At 36.3% G+C, this 26,163-nt stretch overlaps 1 protein-coding gene across 2 annotated transcripts in view; it reads left to right on the top strand.

Annotated features, from left to right (window-relative positions):
- Window positions 1-26,163, top strand: part of SPOCK1 (SPARC (osteonectin), cwcv and kazal like domains proteoglycan 1) — a 519,494-nt gene that overhangs the window by 373,666 nt on the left and 119,665 nt on the right. For both annotated transcript variants that reach the window (XM_087924354.1, XM_087924355.1), the window contains exon 6: window positions 16,984-17,098. In XM_087924354.1, coding sequence (XP_087780480.1) covers window positions 16,984-17,098 — 115 coding nt within the window. The remainder of the gene's footprint in view (window positions 1-16,983; window positions 17,099-26,163) is intronic.

The following is a 26,163-nucleotide window of genomic DNA, read 5'->3' as shown; positions in this document are numbered from 1 at the left end:
ATCCCTGTCTCAAGGGTGAATCTTCACAGACATCTGTATATTCTCTTTCTTCTCCACACTCTTTGTGACTTGTCAATTACCCATTACATAAAAAATTCTCATTCACAGAATTTTCCTTCACAACTTTAAAAGATAAACATTTTATCATATTTATTGAAAGATCTAAACAATTAATCACTACAAATGTGAGTATAACCGACAATCCTTCACTACAATCATCTAACCATTTGCCTGGTCTGATGGGAATTGAAGTCCATAAATGAGGGCATTAAGTTGCCTACCCTCTTAGTGGTAATAGCATAATAGAGTGATTGGCCTAGAAATAGATAAGCCATAGTTTACATCATCATTCATCCATGAAATGCAAGGTTGGATCTGAAATTCACACTCATAATTCAAACAATTATTTGAGGCTAAAATGGGGAAACTAAGTATATCACCCTGATCTCATACAGCAACAGCAAGAAATAAATATAATATAAGCAGGTAATATAATTTGACCTTAGAGTAAATGCTATAGTAAATGCTATATATTTCACTGATATAAAAGAAATGCTTATATTTTATGGGAAGCTCCCTAGTAGGTAGTTTATCTGAACAAAATCATAGATAGATAGATAGATAGATAGATAGATAGATAGATAGATAGATAGATAGATAGATAGATAGATAGATAGATAGATAGATAGATCTTTGGTTATTCGGGTTTTCTCCCGCGTAAGATTGGCAGTATCTAGGCAACGTTTCGATGAAGTCTCATTCATCATCTTCAGGCTTCTGTCTTCGGCTCTGTGCTTCTCAGAGTGATGTGAGCTTGCAGCTGCTTCTTCCTTTTAACTGCTAGTGGGGGTGTGTTCTGATTGGTTGGGGGTTTGGCTGTGTTCTTGAAGTGGGTAGTGATGCAGCTGTAGTGCAGCTTCTGGTCCGTGGTCGTGTCTCATCTTCTGAGTGGGTGTGAGTCTGTTTTCTACGTGGAAGTGTGGTGGTGGCATCTTGTGTGGTTCTCATGGGTGTGGGTCTGGTGTCATTCTTCATGTTAGGTACTCGTCTGTTCATGAGGGCGGGTTTCCAAATGGCTGGTAGGCGGGAGGTGTCATCTCGTTTGTTCATGCTGTGTGGGCGTTTTTCTATCTCTATGGCTTCTCTGATTATTCTGCTGTTGAAGTGTTCGGTTTTGGCGATAGTTCTGGTATTTTTAAAGTCAATCTCATGTCCTGTGCCTTTGAGGTGTTGGACCAGGGAAGAGGTCGTTTCTTCTTTTTTGATTGAGTTCTTATGTTCTTCAATATGTGCACTTATTCTTCTGTTCGTTTGTCCAATGTATGTGGCGGGACAGGCAGTGCGGGGGATTTCATATACTCCTTGGTTTTCTAATTCGATTTTGTCTTTGGGGTTTCTTAGGATGGTGGATATTTTTCTGTTTGTGCAGAATGCTGTTTTAATGTTGTGTTTTTGGAGGATCTTGCTGATTTTGTCTGTAGTGCCTTTTATATATGGGAGGAGGGCTTTGCCATTTTCTTATTCTCTGTCTTGGATTTTGGTTGGGGTTTCTTTTTGGATTAGGTGGGTGATCTTCTTTCTTTGGAATCCATTGGCTGTTATAACGTTGGTGAGAGTGTGTAGTTCGGTTTTTTGGTGTTGTTCATCGGCTAAGCATTTTGTTCTGGAGATGAGTGTCTCGGCTACAGAATTGATCTGTGCTGGGTGGTGGTGTGAGAGTGCATGTAGATAGCGGTTTGTATGTGTTTTCTTCTGGTAGATGGTGTGTCCTAGGGAGCCATTGGATCTTTTGTATACCAAGACATCTAGGAAGGGAAGTTGATTGTTGGCTTCTGTTTCCATAGTGAATTGTATTTTGGGGTGTAGGCTGTTGAGGTGTGTGAGGTAGTTGTTCAGTTTTTCTTTCCCGTGTGGCCAGATTATGAAGGTGTCATCTACGTATCTGAGCCAGAGTTTGGGTTTGTGGTCGTATTTTTCTAGAGCTTGTGTTTCAAAGTGTTCCATGTAGAGGTTTGCGATGACAGGTGAGAGGGGTGATCCCATGGGTGCTCCTTCTATTTGTTTGTATTTTTGTCCATTGTAGGTGAAGTATGTATTGGATAGGCAGTGGTTGGTCAGATCTAGGATGTGCTTGGAGGGGTTGTATTTGTTTTGGATGGCTGTCGAGGCTTCTTTTATTGGCACTTGGGTGAAGAGGGATATGACATCGAAGCTCACTAGTAGGTCACTGGGTTGTAGGTTTTGTTTCTTTATGATCTTGATGAACTGGAATGAGTTTCTTACATGTGAGTTGATGGATTCTGCATAGGGCTGTAGTTGTTTGGTGAGAAATTTGGCTAGGTTTTGTAGAGGTGAGCCTATGGAGCTGACTATTGGTCTGAGTGGGGTTCCTTCTTTGTGTATCTTGGGGAGACCATAAAGCTTAGGGCATCTGGATGATTTCTCTCTGGGTATGATTCTTTGCTGGATTTCTTCACTGATGGGGGAGGCTTTTATTTTGGATCTGGTGGTTTTTTCTAGGTAGGTGGTGGGGTCTGTCTTTAGGGGTTTGTATGTGGGGTCTTGGAGTAGGTTGGTTAAATTGGTTTGGTAGTCAGATGTGTTCATAACCACTGTCGCGTTGCCCTTGTCTGCTGGTAGGATTATTATGCTGGTGTCTTCTTTCAAGTTAAGTAGTGCAGTTTGTTCTTCTTTGGATAAGTTGCTTTTGGGTGGTTTGCTAGTGCAGAGGAACCACCCAAAACCAAACCACATATATATACATACATACATACGTACATACATATTCAGCTTTGTTCGGATATTTTCCCACGTCATTATAGTTATGCTTTTAAAGTTGCAGCAATGTTTTGGCAGAATCTCATCTGCCATCATAATATGTGTGTGCGTGTATGTGTGTGTGTGTGTGTAATGCCTCAAGCAATTACAAGCAAACGTGGTAGACAGATGACTTCCCCTCTGGAAAAAAATACTATGGGGGGTAAGATACCCCTAACACCCCTTGGGGTGGGGAGATGTGCCTTAAAATGGCTTCTACTGTACAGCACAGTGGAGTTGCCATTGTAATGGATTCACAGTATTCCACAAGGGGGCTTCCTCTGGTAAGGGGGATTGGTTCTTACAAAAAACAAGGGAATCCCTCTGGTAAGGGGTCCTCAGCCCTCCAAGGAAACGTCAGGCGATTGGTCAAGTGCAATCAAATGCTTCAAAAATGAAACACCTGCTTAGACAAGAAACTCCCGAGGAGCGGAATAGAAGACTTGAGACACTATGTGAGAGAGCTTCTACATCTAGAAGTTCAGAGACAGTACAACAGCATGAGTCCCGACTGCACAATTTTCCTATCTAATACAGGATTGGAATAAATAAATACCTGGGCAATACCAGGCTATCAGCTAGTACTATAATTGTTTTTTGGTGTTTTTATGACTATTTGCTGGAGAAAAACATGGCTAAGTTAAGGATATTTAATTTCATTTTCAGTGTAATTAATATTCAAATAAGTGAGATCAAATACTTAACATATGTTAACAGTGAGGTCATTGGGATGAGGATGAGAAAATACATTTGGATCTTTTCATACTGTTCCAAATACCATAGAATCAAAGGTTTTTTATGCAACTGACACGTCTACAGCTCCTGTCATCAAACCCCAGCATTTTATGGAATTTTTTAAACTCACCTGCTTATGGATCATTTTTCTTTTTTCTTTTACTCATGATGCCATGACAATATAATTCTATGGAAGGTAGACAGTAGCCTTAACTACTAATTATCTGATTATTTTAGAAGGACATTACTGACATCCATGACAATTAACAGTAAGAGCAGAAGATGGAATTTCTGTTAGCCTTCTGTAACCTAAATTTAAAAAAAAAAACTTTCCTGTGTTCTTTAATACTCAGATTTTGCAGCAAGCTTGCTCTGAAAAACAAATTGTTTACATTAATTAAATGATGACTAAAGTTATATCCTGTAACAGATTTATTAAAGGCATAAGCAGGAAAATATGGCAAAGAGAATTAGGTCCTGACATTTTTGTGTATGTTACAATATATCATTTATCTAAAGGATGTATCAGCCTCAGATATGTTTAAAAGATGTTTTGTAAAAAAGAAAGTTTTAATAGGTTAATGAACTATACATTATATCTTAGTTTTATTGCAGTGTATGTTGTTTCAATAGCTGCCAGTAGATCTGCAGCATAGTGGTGTTCTGAGAACAAAATATTTGCTTATTTATGTAAACCAGACATAAATTTGACTGACAAATACAAATAGACATATTGAATAATCTCTGTGCTTTTAAAGATATGGTGAAAGAAATACAGTCACTTTTCATGAACACTTTAAAGATCTTCAAATATAGGCAAGACTTTTTCATTTTTACACATTTGGAAAAATCCAACCTCACCCTTTGAAGCTTGACATACTATGTGACAGTTATCATTATTTTTCTTTGCAATTCTTTTTATTCACAGAGATGGTTCCACTGGTTTAATTGGGCCAAAGAAACGCAGATCTGTAACCTGAAAATCTGTAACCTGAAAAATCTCCTAAATTGTGCCCCCTACCTAAAGTTTATCTTGTTTATTTCAGTTAAGGATTTAACTGGCACTTTTCCCCCTTATTGCTAGGTAAATGGGGAGTAATTTGCTCAAATTTCCTCTTATGTATCTCTTATCTATTCTATATAAAACAGGGAAGTTGCATTATTCTTTTTCAGACAATCATACCATTGTGAGGAAGGATGGGGTGCTAACTGACTAATAAAACTTGGCTTGTGAGCTCCACCCACACAGCCACTTGGATACTATTTAAAGATTGTTAGTTCCCATATATTTTTATTTATTTTGACTTGTCAATCGCTTACAAGATAATAGGTATAAGTATATACATAGTTACGAATACATAAAATGGGTACATATAAGAAAAATAAAAGAAACAATAGGACAGGGATGGTAGGCATGTTGGTGCGCTTATGCACGCCCTCTATAGACCTCTTAGGAAAGGGGTGAGATCAATAGTAGACAGTTTAAGGTTAAAGTTTTTGGGGTTTGGGGAAAAAACCACAGAGTCAAATAGAGTATTCCAGACATTGACCATTATGTTGCTGAAGTCGTATTTCCTGCAATCAAGTTTGGTGTGGTTAACCTTGAGATAGATGGTTAACCATCTATTGTGTGCTCTTGTGTTGTTATGGTTGAAGCTGAAGTATTCATTGACAGGTAAGTCACTGCAATGTATGATTTTATATACTATACTTAGATCAGATCGAAGGTTTCAAGGTTTTCTAGGTCTAGAATTTCAAGTCTGGTGGCATAAGGTATTCTACAACGAGTAGAGGAGTGGAGAACTCTTCTTGTGAAATATTTCTGGACTTTCTCAACTGTGCTAATATCAGATACGTAATGTGGGTTCCAGACTGATGAGTTGCATTCGAGTATTCATCTAGCAAATGTTTTCTATGCTCTAGTTAGTAGTGTGATATTACTAGGGAAAAAGCTATGTAGGATTAGGTTAACAACTCTTAATGCCTTTTTGGCTATGTAGTTACAGTGGGCTCTAGCACTTAGATTATTAGAGATGAGTATTCCAAGGTCCTTTACAGAGCTTGGATCATCAACAAGGTTTTGACTATTCAACTTGTGTTTTGTTTTCTGATTTTTTTTTGCCAATATGTAAGATAGAGCATTTATTTGTTGAGATTTGAAGTTGCCATTTGTTTGACCATTCTGATACATAGTCAGGATCTTTTTGAAGGGTAGCAGTATTGTCTGTGGTATTGAACAGCTTTACATCATCAGCGAAGAGAACACAGTTGCTCTTAAGATGATCACAGAGGTCATTTATGTAGAGTATGAAGAGAGTTGGTCCTAGAACACTGCCTTGGGAGACACCACTGTTGACAGGTACAGAATTTGATTTGTTGTCTGTTTGACAGGAATGCTTCTATCCAGTTATGCAGTTGTTCAGAGATATCATAAGATTTTAGTTTTAGGAGTAGTTTGTCATGTACCACTGAATCAAAGGCTTTACAGAAGTCTATGTAGATTGTGTTTATTGTTTTGCCCTGATCGAGTTGTGTAGTCCATATATTTTTGCAGTGTAAGAGTTGCAGATTACAGGATAGTTTTTTTCTGAAACCAAATTGTTTATTGGAAAGTAGGTTGTTTGTTTCTAAGTGGAGGATAATGAATTGGTTAATAATTGATTCCATGACTTCAAAATACAGCTTTATGGACCAAGGAGATAGCTAGGGATTAAACCATTGATTTTACTGTTCTGATTCTTATCATCTTAAGAGCAGTTAAACATAGAGTTAAATCATCAATAGACCACATCCTGCTTTGGATTTCAATTAGTGTTCTGTTTTTCACTTAACCCAGACTATTCCATTGAGATATTTTTAAAATCTAAGGATGATTAGGATTTCTCTATATGTACAGTATAGAAACATATTGCTATCATCAAAGAACATAACCAATATAGGATCCTCTTTTAATTTAGAGCAGAACAGAGTCTGGTAATAACAAATGAGTTAAAAGAATTAAAAATGCATTTCTCATGCATTATGTCCTAATGAGTAGGGTAGAAGAAAGTGCAAGTATTCAAATGAGCAATTTAGAATACAAATTAGTAGTCAATTATGCTATTCAGCCCCCAAGTAATAAATAAAAAGCAAATTCCACCTCCATTTTCATTCTTAGAACTTGCTTTCCACCCTTTCATGCTGGCACAGACATTTGAATCAGCATCTTCTCAGGCATGATCTTTGGGATGTATGCAACTTCTCCCCCTTGCCCCTCCAAATTCTTTCAATCCCTGCTTTAGGCTAGTGATTTGGAAATTATTTGAAAAAACAGAACTTTGTGAGAAAAGGAGCACACTGGGAGTGAACTCTATACCATTGGACTGAAGGCTTGCCTACCAGCAAAGAGGGACACATCAAGGAATCCCTCAGAACTTGCGAATATCCTAACTGGGCCTTCATCAAATCCACAAAAAGATCCAGCAGGATCGCCTTCATAACAGACAAAGAAAGGGACAACAAATCAAGCAACATTGTCATTCCATATGTTGCAGGAATATGGGAAAAGCTCAGGAGGGTTTTCAGCTAGCATAACATATGTTCATACTTTAAATGCAGGAATACATTAAGACGGAAGCATGTTTATCTCAAGGACAGAACACCCAGGCACAAACAGCAATGTGTTATGCAGTGCAGTGCAGTGAAACATGTGTGGACCTGTACATTGGGGAAACATAACAACCACTTCACAAAGGCATGGCACAATACAGGAGTACAAACCCAATAGGACAAGATTCAGCAGTCCATCTTCATTCAAAATGTCAGAGTGTTTGCAGTGTGGCTGCTATTATGAGATAACCCAGGAGCAAAACACAGCACACAGAGACTTAAACTTTTAACAGTGGTTTATATACAACGGTTATATACAGAAATATATGTGGTAGGGAAATACCTTATAAGTAAGCAAACTTCTTAACATGGAGAACTCTGCAATCAGACTTACAGCATCTGACAGCTATTACTACTGCTGGTCAGCTCTAAAATCTTAATACCTCAACACAAAAGACAATGATAATTCTTTTGAAGACAGAAAGGTCACATTCTGAACAAAGATGACTACTGGTTTGAAAGAGAGGTAAAAGAGATAATCTATGTTAAAACTAACAGACCTCTCAACAGAAGGGGAGGGATATGATACTACCTATCTCTTGTCTACAACACGGTCCTTTCAGCAGTTCCTAGAAGGTTCAACACCCATTTGCACTCCAATCCAGGTGATTCTGAAGATAAAAATAAAACCCCAAATGGCCTCGAGGACTCTGAGAGAGTAAATGACCTACCCTCAGAGTGCTAAGAATCAGATTACTGCAAAGGTATAAATCCTTCCATTCCCCACCAGTCAGTTAGAACTGAAGAAGCTTCTTGGATGAGAAGCAAAACATTTTCAAAGGGAAAATAAAACAAGAAAGCCCAGTTGCCTTTTGGAAAAAGTACCTTTGGGTCAGCCATGATCTGGATAATTGAAAATCTCCATAGATAATGAGCAAGAAGCTACATGCCAAAACGGGGACAGGAAAAAGAGAGTTAATATTTTCCTATAAACCAACTGACCAACCTACTATCTCTCTTAGTTGAGATAGGCCTAACTCCATTATGATTCTGAATGGCTCAAAATTTAAAAACTATAAAACAATAATATAGCCTAAATAGGGGGGAAAGGTTAGGAAAAAAGCAAAAACATCCATTCAACTAATTGTCCCACAAGAGTCCACTCTATAATCTAGTCAAGGGCTAGAAGAACAATCTGGTTTTAAGGGCTTATTTAAGTAAGGTCGGATTGGGGGCCTGCAGTTTTGAGGAAGGAAATGCAAGAATTGTAGTATATGCATTATTATCATTATCAACTTCCACCAAGAAAATACATAAAATCTTTGTCTGATATAACCTCATTTTTTAAATAATTAATCTATGTAGAATGGTGTTCCTTCCTAAAAAAAAAAAAAAGTTGCAGTCTTGCCTGTAAAAGGTGGCCCATGTCAGGTTTTGCATATGTGAACCCACCTATTTGTTAATTAATTAAATAAAACATGGCTTAACAAGAATTATAAACCTGATTTAGGTTTGCACTTTACATTAGGTCATAATGTTTTGATAACGTGTCTGGATGGAACCCACTGGTTATAGTTTTAAATGGCAAATACCTGTGACAATACCTTTAAAATTATTGAATACATCTGCCTATGTTCTTGGAAAGGACATAGTAGTTGAACAAAAATGCCAAATCCAATCTAAACTTCTGGCTATGTGACCAGCCATGAATGGCAGGTTATTATTATAACATTTTTATCCTGCCTTTTAATATATATTTCAAGGCAACAAACATACTCCTGCCTCCTATTTCCCGACAACAACTCTATGACGTGGATTAAGTTGAGAGAGAGTGACTGGCCCAGACTCCCCCAGCCAGATTTCATATATAAGGGAGGCTTAGAACGGACAATTCTCCTGGTTTCTAGGCCAGCATTTTAGCCACTGCACCAGACTGATGCAGCATGTTTACCATGCTGTATTAAATCATGATTAATCAAACCATGGTTTGTGCAGTATGTTAAACCAGTTTACAAGCACCACAGTAGTTTCAGTATCATTGAAGACTGCATGAATTTGAAGAAAACTGGGAAGACTGCTATAGCAAATGTATGTATCATTACTTTAAAAATTATTATTTTTGTCCTGGAAGAGAGTGACAAAAACATATATTCTTCCACAATCCAATTTTGAATGCTTCTGCCAACCAACCACATTTATGAAAGTATAGCTTGGGAAAAATCAATAAAATAGACAAGCAGGAGAAAGATTAGTTTGAGAAGAACAGCAACGCAAAAGCATGCCTTTTTCTGATTAATCTCATGTTCTGTTTTCAACTACAAGAACAGTATCTGTGAAGATTCTGGCATGAAAAGAAGATACAGTTGGCTAAATAGAAACTCTGCGGCTGGGAAAAATATTTTAGAATCAAAATTAGCTTTTTAAACTTCATGTCAAAAGTTCAGTTGCAGCAACAAAAAATTTTAAAACAGTAACCCAACAGTAATCCAACTTTTCCATGAAAAAATTGACCTCTTTCCCCCATCTTGATATGAAACAGACAGACAGACAGACAGACAGACAGATTGTTGTATTAAATAAGAAGTCTAATGCGAGTTGTATTAAATTGGACATTCTTTGGGAATACAAATTCTGCTAATCGGAATATATAAGCATAAAGTATATTTATGCAATTGCGTATGAAGAGGAACTCCGTTTGTATCTTGCCATTCAATAATTAGTCAATGTTTAAAAAACCCCAAAATAAATAAAATATAATTTCAAAATATCTAACAAGCATCAACATCCCAGAAGAACAGTAAAAGCTTTCTCAGTTTGGCATTCATACATGATAAAATACATAATTTTGGTGTTCTTATTTGAAATAATGTGAGACCTCAAAGAAGGGATCAATCAAATCTTGTAGAATTTGGTACTCCCAAAATATACCAACGATTGAGCTTTAGAGTATTTAGAGGAGACCAATGTTAGCTTTCCCATCTTCTTTGTGCAAATTTTTCTACAGCTTGTAAGTGCTCCTTTGTGCAAGATCCTCTTGCTAATTAGGCTGTTTTGTTTACATCACTCCTGTGTTGACAAAAACACGAAGGACCTGATTAGTTGGGGTACAGATGTACTTCACAATAGGCTGGTACAGAAATAAGTCCATAAATTGATTTTGAATATGTTGTCTGCCTTTGCTTAAAATGAACTTTGAAAAAAAAATGAATTATAATGAAGCACTGAAAAGTTTAAGCTCTTCATTTTCTCACACAGAATAATTGCCTAAGCTGCAAACATTCCACTGATTTGTTATATTTTAGTTTGATTAGACAAAACAAAACAAACCATTTTCGTATAATGCACTGGTGGGCTCAAGGGTTAATTTACTGATATAATCCTGATTTTCATTAAAATGATGATGGAAGACATTTTTGTAATGTAATTACTTGTTTATAAAATAATGGTGAGCAATGAAAATTAGTAGGTAACCTGTATAGATTTGTGGTTTGTGTACATCCTTCTAAATAATTTTAGCCAGTGCTCCTTTGTTGCTGTTTGCCAGGGACTTCCAGGTTCTCCATAAACATAGTTGTAAAACTCACCTTCTAGACAAGTCAGAAAATTAGCTTGCATAGCAAAAGATTCAGAGACATGACTCAACAAAGTTAATCTCCTTATGGCAGACAAGAATGAAGGATTTTTTTTCCCTCTCACCCACAGAATCAGACATATACTCAGGTATTTCTTCACCTCACCCACAGAATCAGACATATACTCAGGTATTTCTTCACCGGGAGAATCACCATTTTCCACTCCGTTGCAGTATTTCTACTTAATGGTCTAAAGGTGATGAGATGTCACTCTTTTAATCTAGGTAGAAGGGTGAGGAGGTGCCCCCCTTCCCTGTTTTAGAAAGTGAACCAACTTTCTTTAGCTTGGTCTGGAAATGGTTATTAGTTAATTTGTTTGTTTGTTTTTATCAAAATGAGAGCCTGAGTTCACAAAGAATGCACCTGAACAGAAATGTCTAGAGCAGGGGTGTCAAACTGGATTTCTTTGAGAGCCAGATCAGCATTGTAGTTCTCCATGGGCCAGCTGGGGTGGCGAAGACGGGGAGGGAGATGGGACAGATGCCTGCTGCAGCATCCTGCTGGCCAAAGTGGGGCACAGGGGTCCTTGCACGCCCCTCCCCACAGCCCATTTTTGGCTTCCACAGCCTCCTGCAGCACTCTGCTGGCTGAAAATGGGTTGCAGGGGGGCTCATGTGCTCCCCCATGCCCCCTTTTGGCTGGCAGAGCCACCACTGGCCAGTCCTTTGATATTTCCAAACCAGCCCCGTGGGCCAGATCTAAGCACCTCATGGGCCAGATCCGGCCCACCGGCCTTGAGTTTGACACCTTTGGTCTAGAGCAGGGGTCTTCAAACTTGACAGCTTTAAGACTTGTGGACTCCAACTCCCAGAATTCCTCCTCCAGTCATGTTAGCTCAGGAGTTCTGGGAGTTGAAGTCCAGAAGTCTTAAACTTGCCAAGTTTGAAGACCCTTGGCCTAGAGGACAAAATTGTCTTCCAAGTCTGAAGTGGAATATACAGCTTCCAAGGCTAATTAAAAAGCGTTAGCTTTTTCTCTATGGGCTGAAAGTGGACTGCTTGCTGGGCTTCAGACTCCTATTTAAGAGGTACCTTCTTCATGGTAAAATAGAGTCAGTGGGATGGTCATGGCAGCCCTCTACAACAATAAGTCCATATAAGATTTCCAGTGTTTTGTAAAAGTAATTCTTATTCCCACCGTAATCAAGCAAATCAGTTTTGCCATTTCTGCAAGTTTTGCTATCTTCATCCTCCATTCCTTCATTGTGGGTTCCTTGAGTACATCCCTGTATCATGTAGTTGGGCAATGGATTGTTTCACATGACTAATAAGAGTTGTTAGGAGATTTCTTTAAAACTATATTGTAGAATTTCAGTTTTAAATTTATTTAGCTAAGAGGCATAACAAAAAGATACATCACAAGGATACCAAACATACTTCATTTTTTTAATACAGTAATAACCAACTTTTGAAAAATATCTCATATTCAGAATTTTGCTCTGAATACATAATTTATTTCAGTGGATATACTTCTGCTTTCTATAGTTGTCATCTCTTAAAAAGTAATGATGCTTTCCTTTTATCTGATCAATAAAAATACATATTTTGAAATAAGGGATATGTTTTTCTCTAAACCTTTTTCTCCTAATCATTGAGGGATTCAGGCATTCCTTAGAGAAGAAGATTTTGTTGATTTGTATTGAAGCATTGTCTGCCAACATCCTATGGGCTTATCATTATAAATCTTCCTGTTATGGTGTTTGTACTTTCAGTGTGGTGTGGTGGTTTTTATAGAATACAGCACTGTAGGAAACAAGACAGCTAGCTTTTTAATAAACTGTAAAATTAAAGAAAAACAAGTGTTTTTAAAATATGTTCACAAAAATCAACATTTAAAAAAAACCTAGTGCTGTTTCACTTATGTGTTACCTGCTATTTCAAAACAAAAAGATTTAGAAATGAACTTAACATGAGTTATTTGAGTAGCAAACAACCTTAAATGTATAGGTTTGATGCTTCTCTTATTTAATTTTTTGATCCTAGGCTTTCAGTTGATACCATTCTACTTTATTGCTGTAATAGTTTCATTAATTTTAACTGTCTTGTGTCCAGATTTCTTAATTATTTTTGTGGAGTATTGACTGGCAAATAGGGTGAATAAACTGGTCTCAGCAATTTATTTGCTCTTGGTTCCTCATTGTTATTGATGAAGCTGAATTTTACCTTTTTGCAAAGGAAAGAAACATTTAGCCAATCAACTTCATGTCATTTCATTAAAGGAGAAACCCATATAACTGGAATTATCCATTTAATAACTGATCTAATGAACAGAATTCTCTGGATGAATATGAATTACTGTTATTAATATTAATTGATATTAAAGCTAAGTAGTGGTGGCCAAGACCACCTAAATGACATTCAGTGTTTACTGTATAATATGTGTTCAACCATATGGGAAATGTGTGTATTACATTTGTTTTCTAGAGTGTGTATTTGCCTTTTTGAATTTTACTGCTGATTAGGCTAGAAATACCAACTCTATAAGTAACTAAATGTTGGTTGACACATTATTGACTTGTGTAAATTAATACATATTAAAAACTCCCTTGTTCGGTTCATATTTATGCTTCAGGCTAGCAGCATTTAACCATCTAGGAAAACAATACACATTAGGAAAGCTGCCATAATAAAGGAAATTTACCACATCTTTACAAAAAACATTGAGTACATTTATTAGGTCAGAGAATTTTTTGTTACCTCTAAGAGCCACTGAAAAGGCTGCAAAAATGAACTCCTTGTAAGGCTGACAATATGGGAAGTAGCTGGGATGACTTGCTATATGGTTCCAATGCTGACTCTAGGGAAAATAACTTTGGAACTTGATTTTAATAAGACACTGTAAGCCTCAGAATGGTTTGTTTCTGGATTCGGTGGTTGGTATCGGTGTTCAAAACTATTAAAATCTAATCTACAGTATTTGCTTACCCCAGGTTCAAGTGGATATATCCATGGAAAATTAAAACAATGAGATCATACTGATGCCCGCACAGCCACCTTCCACACAATTATCTGACTTTGTTACAGTACTTTAAAATTAGTTGAGAAAATTAGTACTCTGAAAATAGACACAAAACAAGCCAGAATCTTGACCTTTTGTTTCATGTTTATAATGGCTAAACAAGATGTAGTAACAGAATAAGTGCTGGAAACATTTGCCTTGTGGCTGAATTCTCACTTCTGGTGACAAGCTGGGAGTAGCATGGGTAGGCAGTTTGTTTGGAACTGCAACTTATGAAGATGTGATCTCCTTTGAAAACTTTTCCTTCCTCCAGCAATGATTTTTATAAAGTGCCACTAGCCATTTCATACAAAAAAGAACACTATCTGAAGTCATGAATGTAGAATAAGCAAATCCAGACCATTTTAAAAATACAGAGCCAGTTTACTGGCACATCAAAGAGACTGTAATTCAAGATATTATATGATGTCTACTCTGGAATTAGTCTATTTCAGTTAAAAACACTTCAACTGATATCTTAATAAAATAATATATACAGTTTTAATAGCAACAAGAGGAAAAGATCACGCCAATCAAAAGATAAATCATAGCATTATCAGAATATCTGAAGTGTCTAATTTGTTTTCAACAAAGAGATTTTTTTTTTCAGATCAAACTATTTCTTTTACCATATTCATAGACATAAAGTTGTAAGTCATACCTTCAAAGATTTCTAAGAAAATATACTTCAATAATGTATCATTATAATTAACGATGAATAATTTAAACTCTATTTCTCATGCAGCTACAACTATTATTATTTCTCCAAAACCTAGAGGTCATTCTCAAGTAGCTACCCAAATATCATTTCTGGACTGAAAAACTCTGGGCTACCGCAAGCTGGCAGAAGAGTTTTCTGTTTACTTTTGCTACTATTTCATGGAATAGAAAGACTACATTTGGTAGCAGTTATCAAAATAAATACCCAAATGAATATGTACCAAAAGACCATGCTGCAATTCATAAATTCATTCAATATTGGATCCTCAAATGTTTTAATTCAATAAAACTTGTAGCTGATAACCTTCCTAAATTTCTAATAATATTTACCCATGTAGTAGGGCTGTATTACTATCATGCCTCTCTCTCTCTCTCTTTTTTTTACTACCTTCTATTTGTATCCTATGATTATATTACTTTGTTGTATATATGTACACTAAGCACTTATTCACAAGAGACAAATTCCTTGTGTGTCCAATTACACTTGCCCAATAAAGAATTTATTCCATTCCATTCTTTGCATGGAATTGAAATGAATGTATGACTGATGCTTTGATCCAACAAAATTTGCTTTAAAAGAAACTGATGATCTTGAAACTGAAACAGACTATCTGGAAAGAGGTGAGGTGGGAAGGAATCTTCATTTTCTTCTTTTAAAATAAAATAGAATAGCATTCTTTATTGGCCAAGTGTGATTGGACACACAAGGAATTTGTCTTGGTGCAAATGCTTTCAGTGTACATAAAAGAAAAGATACATTTTATTATTCTTCAGGCATTTTATCTCAATCTTTCTGTTTTTAATTTATATCTGGATCTGAGATTTTCTGTCCACTCTTTAACTTGTCAGCCACTGTCATTTTATAATTTGAATTATCATTCTCTTTTGACTGGAATCCAAATACCCACAATGCCACATTCACACATGGGATTTACATGTGGTTCTTACATGTATATTGAGAAAGAAAATAGCATCAAAGGCATTCTGAATTTATTCACAAGCAGATAGCAGGTTGTATCCATAAATATTCTAAAACTGAAGAGCAGAATAGCATATGGAGTTTGCAGTCCTCAGAGTCCTCTGAAGTCCAGAAAGCACCTAGGAGATAATATCATTGGGACAGAATGTTGTCAAAGAATAAATGGTCTCCTGCTACTAGATTAAAGCCTGGGGAGGTGAACTCACTTATAAAAATACACACAAGCAGCAGAAAGCTATTTCTGGCATTTTCAAAGTAGGAGGCATGAATCTTAACAGCAACATTCTGCTTCATTCACTCTGCTTTTTATTGTAGTACAATAGAAAGCAAAAAACATAATTTTGCAAAACACACAATGCTTCACCAGTTTAGTGATTGATTTATCTCATGTACTTACCTTGCTTTGGTTCACACAATAACAGTTGTATGCATGGCTCTAACACTATCAATAAGATTTACCAGTAGAATCTTGTTTATAATTCAAATAGACAAGCTTTAAGATTACTAAATTACTCACTTTCACAGATAGTTTTCTAACCAATGCTTTTTCTCTAAAAGTGGCTAATTTGGGTCATTTGTCATGGGGGAATCATAATAGATAGCCTGTAAGAAGTTTTTAATCTAGGGTAAAAGAGTAAAACCAATGACTGGGAGGTTCTCGCAGTCATCCAAGGTGAGCAAGTCCTTAAGAGTCCTTTCAAAATCTGTCGATGAACTGTGATTTCTAAATATTTAAGAAGAGACTAATTAAATCTAGCTAATTGTAATTAATTCAATTCAGATTTATTTAATTTTTTACTAAATAAGTATGTGTATCCCTGCCTACATTTTGGATTCTGAATCTGAATGATCTCTTAAAGCCAAACTTACTGACTTACATAGTCATTCACTAACTAAAAATATTTAAGTAGCCCTCCAACTCAATCAAGGTCATGAACCCTAATGAAAAAAAATATTAAGTTACAATGGATATGCTTACAAACAATAATGACAAAAGTAGATGGTGATTCAAACAGCAGTACAACTATCATCTAATCAGGACACCAAAGCATCATTTCCTAGGGAAAGAGCCAGGTCTTAACAGTCTTTATATGTCAAGAGGAAGGTTGCTCCATAAGATAGAAGACATGCATCCTGGGTTGCACAATATGAAATGTTTCAATGAAGGGACCTGGAGTAAACGTTCTCTATCAGAGCTTGTGGGGAGGCTAGATACTCTGGGAAGAAGGGAGTCTTTCAAGTAAATGAACTCTATGCCATGCAGGCAGGGCAGGGAGACAATAACTAGGCACCTTAAACTGTACTCAGATGCAATTGGGAGCCAATGGCACTTTCAAAGTATGGGTGTTACATGGGCATAGCAAGAAGCACCAATGAGTACTGCAAGGTTACTTGGAAGTCAGACCACAAAAACTTATCTCAAGATCCTACTCTGATGACAATGTTTACTTTCACATCTGTGTCCCATTCCAATTTTACATCAAATAAATTGTATTTGTTTTATTGTGTTTACAGTGCAAGTTGGAATTTCATGCCTGCACATCTGGCAAAAACATTATAGCTCGATGTGAAGGGCCTTGCCCATGCCTTCCAGGACAAGAGAGTCCAAAACACAAGACTGAGAAAACTGGTGAGTCTATCTGTTCAATTACGTATCAGATTTCTTAGTAAATTTTATTATCCTAGTATTCTAGCAGGCCAATCCTATGCATATTTGACAAAAAGTGAGATCCCCTAAGCCCACTATTATTTCCCAGAAAATAATAGGATTGCCATTTATGAATTGGATTGATAATACAATGAATATTTGGTTTACAAAAGTTGTGAATTATATTGTTCTTATTGTTGGAATTAAGGAAAAAGGAATTAAAGAAAGATTGTTAACCAAGGCAGCATTCCAGACTCAGCAACAAATACAGACCAACTCTTGGAGCCTTGCAGCTGACTTACTAAATGTTAATACAAGTTCATGTTAAGAGCAGTACAGAGCAAGCACTTGACACTACTTTGTATATTATCTTGTTAAGTGAGAAGTGGTCAATAGAGAACAAAAACTACAACTGCTTGTTTCTGGATTTTTTAATGAACTATTTGAAGATTTTTGGTCAAAAGCCCCACCTTGGATTTCTGGTTAGCATGTCAAATAGGTTTTATCTGCCAATGATTACTTCTGAACTGATAGACAATGATCAAAACAAAATGCTCCTGGATGGGCTAATTCACCCCTCCCTTCCTACCTCTAGATTTCTGCCTGCAATTATATATATTATATGTATATGGAGAACTTATTCAGAATTTCCCTGTCCTATATTTCAGACCAGCCATTCATTACAAAGGAAAGGTAATCCTTAAAAACCTAAGACACAACAGAGCTGCAATGCATAGTTTTTTAGATGCCTCTTTCATGGTGGAACTAAGAAAGTGCTTTTTGAAGATAACTCAGTAGATAGATAAAAATGCCATTCTCACTGACTGTGTGATAAAACATAATAATCTGATGAGGTTGAGAACTACGCTGGCACTTTGTATCCTACTAGAAAGGTTACCTAATACCAAACACGTCTTAGCACGATATGTGTCCACCCCGTTAACATGGGGAAAAAAACAGAAAAAATGAAAATTATACTGGATTGGTCATCATTCAGGTCAACAAGAACTACATCAGATGTTGTTGTGGCCGATTGGCTGCCAGCAGAGCTAGCTGCAGAGTCAGATGAGGAGGAGGTGGAGGGAGAGCCTGGGCAACTTTGGACCCTTTGGAAGGCTCTGATAAGGAAACAGCATCAGAGACAGAGGAAGATCTGGGCCCTTCCCTCCTTCCCCTGGTGGAGAGGCATCTGTCTTCAGGGCCTTAACTGAGTGAGGGGGAGAGGAATAGATGGGGTCGGACCCAAAGGTGTATATGCACAGGGTGGAAAAGAGAGTTGAGCAAAGGAAAACAATAAGCCGGCTCTCAAGGAAAAGTTGACATGGATGCTAGCCAGCCCCTCCCTGCCTGGGAAATAAATAGTAGAAGTTTAGGAGTGGCAGACAACCTTTCTCTTTTATGATACAGCAAGCAATTCAGATTTCTTGGCCAGGTCTGTTGGAACTAATTATGTTTGATTTTTGTTCATCCACGTGAATAAAAAAACTGTTCCTACCCTGTTTGAAAAGGGATTTGTTTGTACTCATGAGTAAGTGGCTTATCATTACTTACAGAGATTTATTACCAGAAATAAAGCATTCAAGGATGCAGAACTAGAAGAGATTCAGAAAAATTATGAAAATTAAACACCTAAAAAGGATGTTCGATAACCAAGGCCTCCTGGTTCTTATAAACAACAACAGAATGGAGGGCCTCTACAATGTGAGGGGGGGGACTCATTCCAAAGGGCAGGTAGATGAGATTGAGAGCTATAGTGATGCAGTGGTTAGAATGCAATACTGCAGTCTACTTCTGCTGACTGCCAGCTGCCTGCAGTTTGGCAGTTCGAATCTCACTAAGTTCAAAGTTGACTTAGCCTTCCATCTTTCTGAGGTGGGTAAAATTAGGACCCAGATTGTTGGAGGCAGTATGTTGACTCTGTAAACCATTTAGAGAGAGCTGTAAAGCACTGTGAAGTGGTATATAAGTCTAAGTGCTATTGCTATTGTTTAATTAAAGGAATTCAGAACATGCCAACTCTTGCAGGATTGAATTAGCTGGGTAGATGTTATGGGAGACAGGTGATCCTTCAAATAACTGGGTCCTATGCTATGTAGGGCTTTACAGGCAACAATCAACACCTTGAATCTTACCAGGAAGCAAACTGGCACTTGATGTAGCTTGTGAAGCAGATGTGTTACATGGACATGGCCATTACTGCTTCCACCACCACATTCTGAACCAAGTTCTCTTCAAGGGAAAACCCATATATGTAGAGGTTGTTACAATAGTCAAATAGTCCAGTAGTCAAGCCATGAATTGAGTAAGGCATGCATGACTGACAAACCCAGCAAGACACCAAAATTACATTAAGAAAATTAAATGAGGAATGCTACTCTGTTCCAAAATCGAAGATGGAATATCCTCAGATCTGAGTGGCCCAAACACCCACAGCTAGATAGCCTTGGAAGAATTGACTTAAAGACTCAAAATTAACATTGCTTAAAAACTATGTATATAAAACAGATTTGAGAGGCCTTTTTATTGAAATACTTATTTTCCTCACTTCATTCATTTTGCCAGGTCAAATAAAATTGCATTCTTCAGCTGCAGATATAAAAATCAACATGTAATTGGGATGCACCATTCACAGAGTTCATCAGAATACTCACAAACATGCATGTATGCACACATACACACTTCTTAAGAAGCCATTTAGGTAATATGATCTATATATATTTCATAAATGAACCATTACTGATAAAGAATGCATGTCGAGTGATGTACACACTTAGTCTCTGATAATATATTTTTTCTATAACCTTTAATATGCCCTTATCAGAAGTAGTACCATATTAATAAATTCCCAGTGACATTTTAAGCTCAGACAACAGAATAAATTGTAATAACTGTGAGGCTGATAAACTAAATTTGACAGCATGTAGGCATTCAGCAGGGCAATCTTTTGTTTTGGCTGGATCTCTGATTCAGCTAACGCTGCAGACTAGAATTCTTTGTGATTTGATTGCTACATGACCACGGTAGACTATTATAAGAACACTTCTTGGTCTTTGGATGTTTGAGGCAATGGTTGTTTTGAAATGGAATTTCTAGTACTTATGTCACTGTATCCCAAATGCGTAAATGTTTAAAATTGATTTGCTATTTGTGTGAGTGCTGCTTGTCTTCCCTTTTCAAGGAGAATGTCAAGTTTTCATCATGTCACAATTGAGGACAACAGCACTTTTTCTCATTCTTCCTTATTTTTGACCTAGAAATCTTCAACAAATTTCTTCTCCTGACTAGAAAGAAGCAAAAATAGGACAGCAACACCCAGGATGAGCATTAATACATATACCTCCTACTGGTTATTCTTCTCTCCCATAATTACAAGGATCAATCTTAGTAGTTGTTACATAATTCTTGCTTTCCAAACTACCATTCTATTATTGTAATTCAAGCTATGCAAAATTCCCTGTTACAACCTTTTTGCTCAATAAATGGGAATACGGACAAAAATAGCTCAAGAGAATAATGACAAAGAAGGTACTTATGCCTTATTCACTCCTCTACAGCTGCATACCAATGTCTTAACATACAAGTATGGTATATTAACTTAATGAGACATACATAGTTTTAGACATGGCATTTGATAAGGTTTTTTTCAGAACATAATACTACATAACCAATGATTCGGTATCACAACTATTGAATATACTGTATTTTATTGCTATCTGCTGCTGCTGTGCTAATAATAGAAAAAAATTCTTAAACTTATCTCAATAAGTTTGTCAGATGCACATTTAGATTAGAATAGGATAGGATAGGATAGGATAGGATAGGATAGGATAGGATAGGATAGGATAGGATAGGATAGGATAGGATAGGATAGAACAGAATAGAATTCTTTATTGGCCAGGTGTGATTGGACACATAGGGAATTTGTTTTGGTGCAAATGCTTTCAGTGTACATAAAAGAAAAGATACATTCATCAAGAATCAAGAAGCATAAGGTACAACACTTAATAATAGTCATAGGGTACAATAAGCAATCAAATCATACTTGGAAATGGTCAATAAAAATTATTAGGATACAAGTAACAAGGTTACAGTCATAAGTGGGAGGAGATGGGTGAAGGGAAGGATGAAAGGATTAATAGTAATAGTAATGCAGACTTAGTAAATAGTTTGACAGTATTGAGGGAATTATTTGTTTAGCAAAGTAATGGCGTTCGGGGGAAAGCTGTTCTGGTGTCTAGTTGTTCTGGTGTGTAGTGCTCTATAGCGTCATTTTGAAGGTAGGAGTTGAAACAGTTTATATCCAGGATGTGATGGGTCTTTAAATATTTTTGACAGTATACACATGCAGTATACAGGACCACAGTGGAAGGCAGGTTGGTAGCAATTGTTTTTTCTGCAGTCCTAATTATTCTCTGAAGTTTGTGTCTGTCTTTTTGGGTTGCAGAACCAAATCAGACAGTTATAGAGGTGCAGATGATAGACTCAATAATTCCTCTGTAGAACTATATCAGCAGCTCCTTGGGCAGTTTGAGCTTTCTGAGTTGGCACAGAAAGAACATTCTTTGTTTTGCTTTTTTGATGACATTTTTGATGTTAGGTGTCCATTGTAATATGATAGAACCTAGGAATGTGAAGGTCTCTACTGTTGATACTGTATTGTCTAGTATTGTAAGAGATGGTAGTATGGGAGGGTTTCTCCTAAAGTCTACCACCATTTCTATAGTTTTGAGTGTGTTCAGTTCCAAATTGTTCCAGTTATACCATGAGGCTAGTTGTACAACCTCCCGTCTGTATGCAGATTCATCGTTGTCTCAAATGAGACCAATCACTGTTGTATCATCTGCGAACTTCAATATTTTAACAAATGGATCGTTTGAGATGCAGTCATTGATATATAGAGAGAAGAGAAGTGAAAAAAGCACACGACCTTGTGGAGGGGGAGGGCTATGCTAATTGTACATGTATCAGATGTGATTCTGCCTAGCTTCACCTGCTACTTCCTGCCTGTTAGGAAGTTATAATATTTCTTTTGTAATGTATCATTCTTATTATGGATTTAGATTGGATTTGGCATTTTTAATCTCCTATTGAGACCTTCTCAATGACCTGTGATAGGCAGATATTCTTGCTTTATGGGGTTAAAGGGATGATGGTGGTGATTGTGATAATGATGATGATTTGTCACACAATCAACCAGATGTTTATACTGGATTTGTAATTTGAATCCATATATTAAGTTCTTCCCAAGGACCTAAGATAGGCAGATGTTGATGCTTGATAGTGTTAAAGATATTGTGGCAGGATATAAGATATTCCAAGTAAAGTTGCCCTTTGCAATTGATTTAGTGTTCAGATGGTGTTCCAGATGTATTGACATTGCAACCTAGGCATCTATTACTATTAATACTATCTTCATTTTCTTTTGCCACAATTGTTCCACTTCTGTTTGCAGGTTTTTGTATTTTGTGATTTTTTTCTAGTTCTTTCTCTTCTACTCTGTTGTTATTATTATTATTATTATTATTATTATTATTATTATTATTATTAATATCTGTTTACAACAAAGTCACATCTTCTAGGTTTTTTTTATCTGGAGTTGGCCTTCATGTGCAGCAAGTTCTTAGGAAGTCGTAATGTACTGGCATAGTTTATTTGCAGATCTAAGCAGTGTGGCCTTTGCAATGGACAGGCCGAGATTTTGTCAATGTGTAGTTTTTTTAAGTGCCAATAACCACTGGGACCACCATGGTTGGTTAATGCCATTATCTTTCATCTTTGCTTTTCAGAACTTGTTACTTGATGTCTTCTCTTCTACTAGTTCCTGGTATTGTCACATCCATTATCCATACTTTCTTCTTTTCAACCACGGTTATTATTATTATTTCCATTATTTAGAAGAAAGTAAATATTTTTGAATTATTATTTTTTAAAAAAAAATCCCCAATGCAAAAGGGAGAAGGAAAGGTGGTTTGGTACAATCACATCCCACATAATAAACAGCATTTAATAAATTTGCTGTCATTTTACCCACCAAAAAAATCAAAGCTTTTCCCTTAATGTCTTCACATAAGTATTGTTTTATATAATGACTATAATTAATGAAAGACCAGTCAGTGTACTGCTCCTGGTACTGTTTGTCATTCCACAGGAAACTCTTTTTAATGACAGAATTTTCTTTTTGTGCCTGTGTTCTTAAACTTCATAAAAAAATATTCTTCTTTATTCACAACAATGGGTCCAACTGTCTATTCGGTAATGTTGCCAAACAAATGTTGAATGATAAATGCCCATTTGATAAATGCCCAGCACTGAAATATGTTATCCTTTCTGCCAGCAGACTCCTGTTTTCTAAAATCAATCCAATACATTAAGTATTTCAGCAATGAAAAGGAGAAAATTCCAAAGACTGAAGCAAGAAACTATTATTATTTTAGAGTTAGGCAATACTTGTCCAAGGGGATCAGTCACAGTTTGCTTGATTATCAATTCCCAAGCCAGTGCCACAATATCTTTCTACATAATTATGGCAGTACAGCAAAAAATTGTTTTAAGTACTCATATGGGAATAAGTGTTTTGGAGCTGCTTTAATGTGGGGGCCCCCAAGTCCTTCATCCTCACAGCTCTTTTCAACGATGTAGTAGTCCCTAAAGCATTTACTCTTCAGCCAAAAAAATAGAATTTTGTTCAAGTGTACAGTATATGAATTACTCGAAAGAGAGAGGCAGTGTAAAATAAACATTGTGCTAATATTTATTAACTTCTACTTAAATGGTCATAATAACATACACACCAAAATAACTTCAATTAATAGTAATAGATGTTTGTCTTTTAGGATCATAAAATAAATGCTAAGGTGAAATACCGTAAAGTAATAAGCAGCACAATTGCAGTCTGTTGTTCTTCCATTACCTGTTTTATTGATTTTTTTTCAGAACCAAAAAAAAAATGTTATCAGAAATTTTTATTGTAAAGATTAGTAAGTTAGACTCTAGAAACCTAGCTCTGACTTAGCCACAAAGCCAGCTGGGTGTCCTTGGGCCAGTTTCTCTTTTGCAGCCCTAGAAAAAAGGCAATTACAATCCACTTCTGAAAATGTTACCAAGGAAACAATATTGACTTGCCCAGACAGTCCCTGGGGAATCAGAAGGGATCCAAAGGCATTTTTTAAAAAAAATATTATATATAACACTATATATTATATTCATGCAAAGTGCCAGTTTTGAAAGATAATGCCTTTGAATGACATTTGCTCTAGTTCTGTAAAGTTTGTTTTATTATATTTTATTTACATTTCATACTTATTAACTATCCGCCTTCCCTCAGAGGGTTGTTTTTAATTCCATAAACAATTATTCTTAAAAATACAAAAGCTAATATTCTCAAAGAAAGACTCCTTGACAAGCGTTCAATGGTTAAATGACAGAGTATTCAACAATCTACCTTTATGCACTTTGATCACTGCTGTGACAAGAATAATGTGACTGAATCTGTCTTTCTGATTTTGCTTTCTATGTAGCAGTAATTCCACATACTGTATTATTCTCTTTATAATTCACTGGGGTTTTAGTTTCATGATACATGAAATAATTCAATCACAGAAATCTAAATATGAGAACCCCAGCATAATAATGCTTATTCATCAGTATCATTATACCACCACCACCTGTTCTTCCTTCTTCTAAATTGTGTATCTGTGAAAACGACAACAAAATAAAAGTATAAAGAGGGAACTTTTCAGCAAAAGCCTAGATTTGCTTCTATAGAGAGCAATGTTGAGATTTCTGGAAATAATATGAAAAATGTATGATCCTCTCATGCTGTTTTTCCACAACATTCCCAACATTCTTGGCTATTTGTCATACTAACTGGGGTGGATGGGATTTCACATAGAAAGCATGTAGTGAGCAATGGGCTTTCCATCTCATGCAAAGTCATTCCCTTTGAAGCACTGCTAATATGGCTTCATCTCTCCAAATCAAACAAAAGCTGTTTTACATTTATTCAAGAAATATCATTTGGAGAATGAGCACATACAAGTTGCCCTTGACTTAAAACCGTTTGTTTAGTGATGGTTCAAAGTTACAAAGGCCCTGAAAAAAGGTGATTTATGTCCATTATATTACACTTACGGCCATTGCAGCATCTCCATGGTCATGTGATCAAAATTCAGAGGCTTGACAACTGATTCATATTTATGATGGTTGCAGTGTGATCACCTTCTGCAACCTTCTGACAAGCAAAGTCAATGGGAAATCCAGATTACTTAACAACTGTGGGAACTCACTTTGACTCAGCACTATGAAGGGCTTTGATGCCTGGTGGTAGGGACATGTCACCTTGAACTGTGACTGGGGTTTCAGGTCCCCAGGAAGAGCTGGCACACAATGTGCAGGTTCTCCTGGACTTGCAGCTACTGCTTGATGAGAAGGTTGCAGCCATTGCTACAGGAACCGTTGTACAAAGTTCTCTTATGCAGCAATTGTATCCTTCCTGGATTGAGAGGCCTTGCTCATTTATTTATTTATTTATTTATAAATTTTATTTGAGTTTTCACAAAAAGAAAAGAAATACAATTAAAACATCTTTTTTGAAAGCAGCATAATCCCAGGTTACATTTCTTCATAAAGACACAAATTCAGGTTAATGCTCATTTTTATATTCTATTCCGCATCTTATTACAATTTTACATTTTCTACATGGCTTCTCCCCTCTTTTAATTTCCTCAGTTTTATTGTATTTATTTCATCTCAATTCAAATAATTATATTTATATATTTTTTTCTGTCCTGTTTCAATTGTCTACTATCTTTTCTCATTAAACAAAATTTCTCCTGTAGTTACTGATTGGAGTATGACGCCTTTATATCTTTCCCCTAAAGTTATAACACTCAATATAATACATAACTTCCACTCGGATTCCGTTTGGTACATTCTTAAACTACACACAGTATTCTTAAAAAAAAGGAAAAAAAGAAAAGAAAAAATTATAAATGTATATAATTAAAACAACATTCCATTCCAGCTCAATTCTATCATTAATATTAATA

The sequence above is a fragment of the Pseudonaja textilis genome, chromosome 2 (genome assembly GCF_049901715.1).
Source record: "Pseudonaja textilis isolate UNSWEBS1 chromosome 2, rPseTex1.2, whole genome shotgun sequence".
Lineage (NCBI taxonomy): Eukaryota > Metazoa > Chordata > Lepidosauria > Squamata > Elapidae > Pseudonaja > Pseudonaja textilis.
Note: the sequence above shows the minus strand (reverse complement) of the source record. Positions and strands in the feature narration are given on the sequence as shown.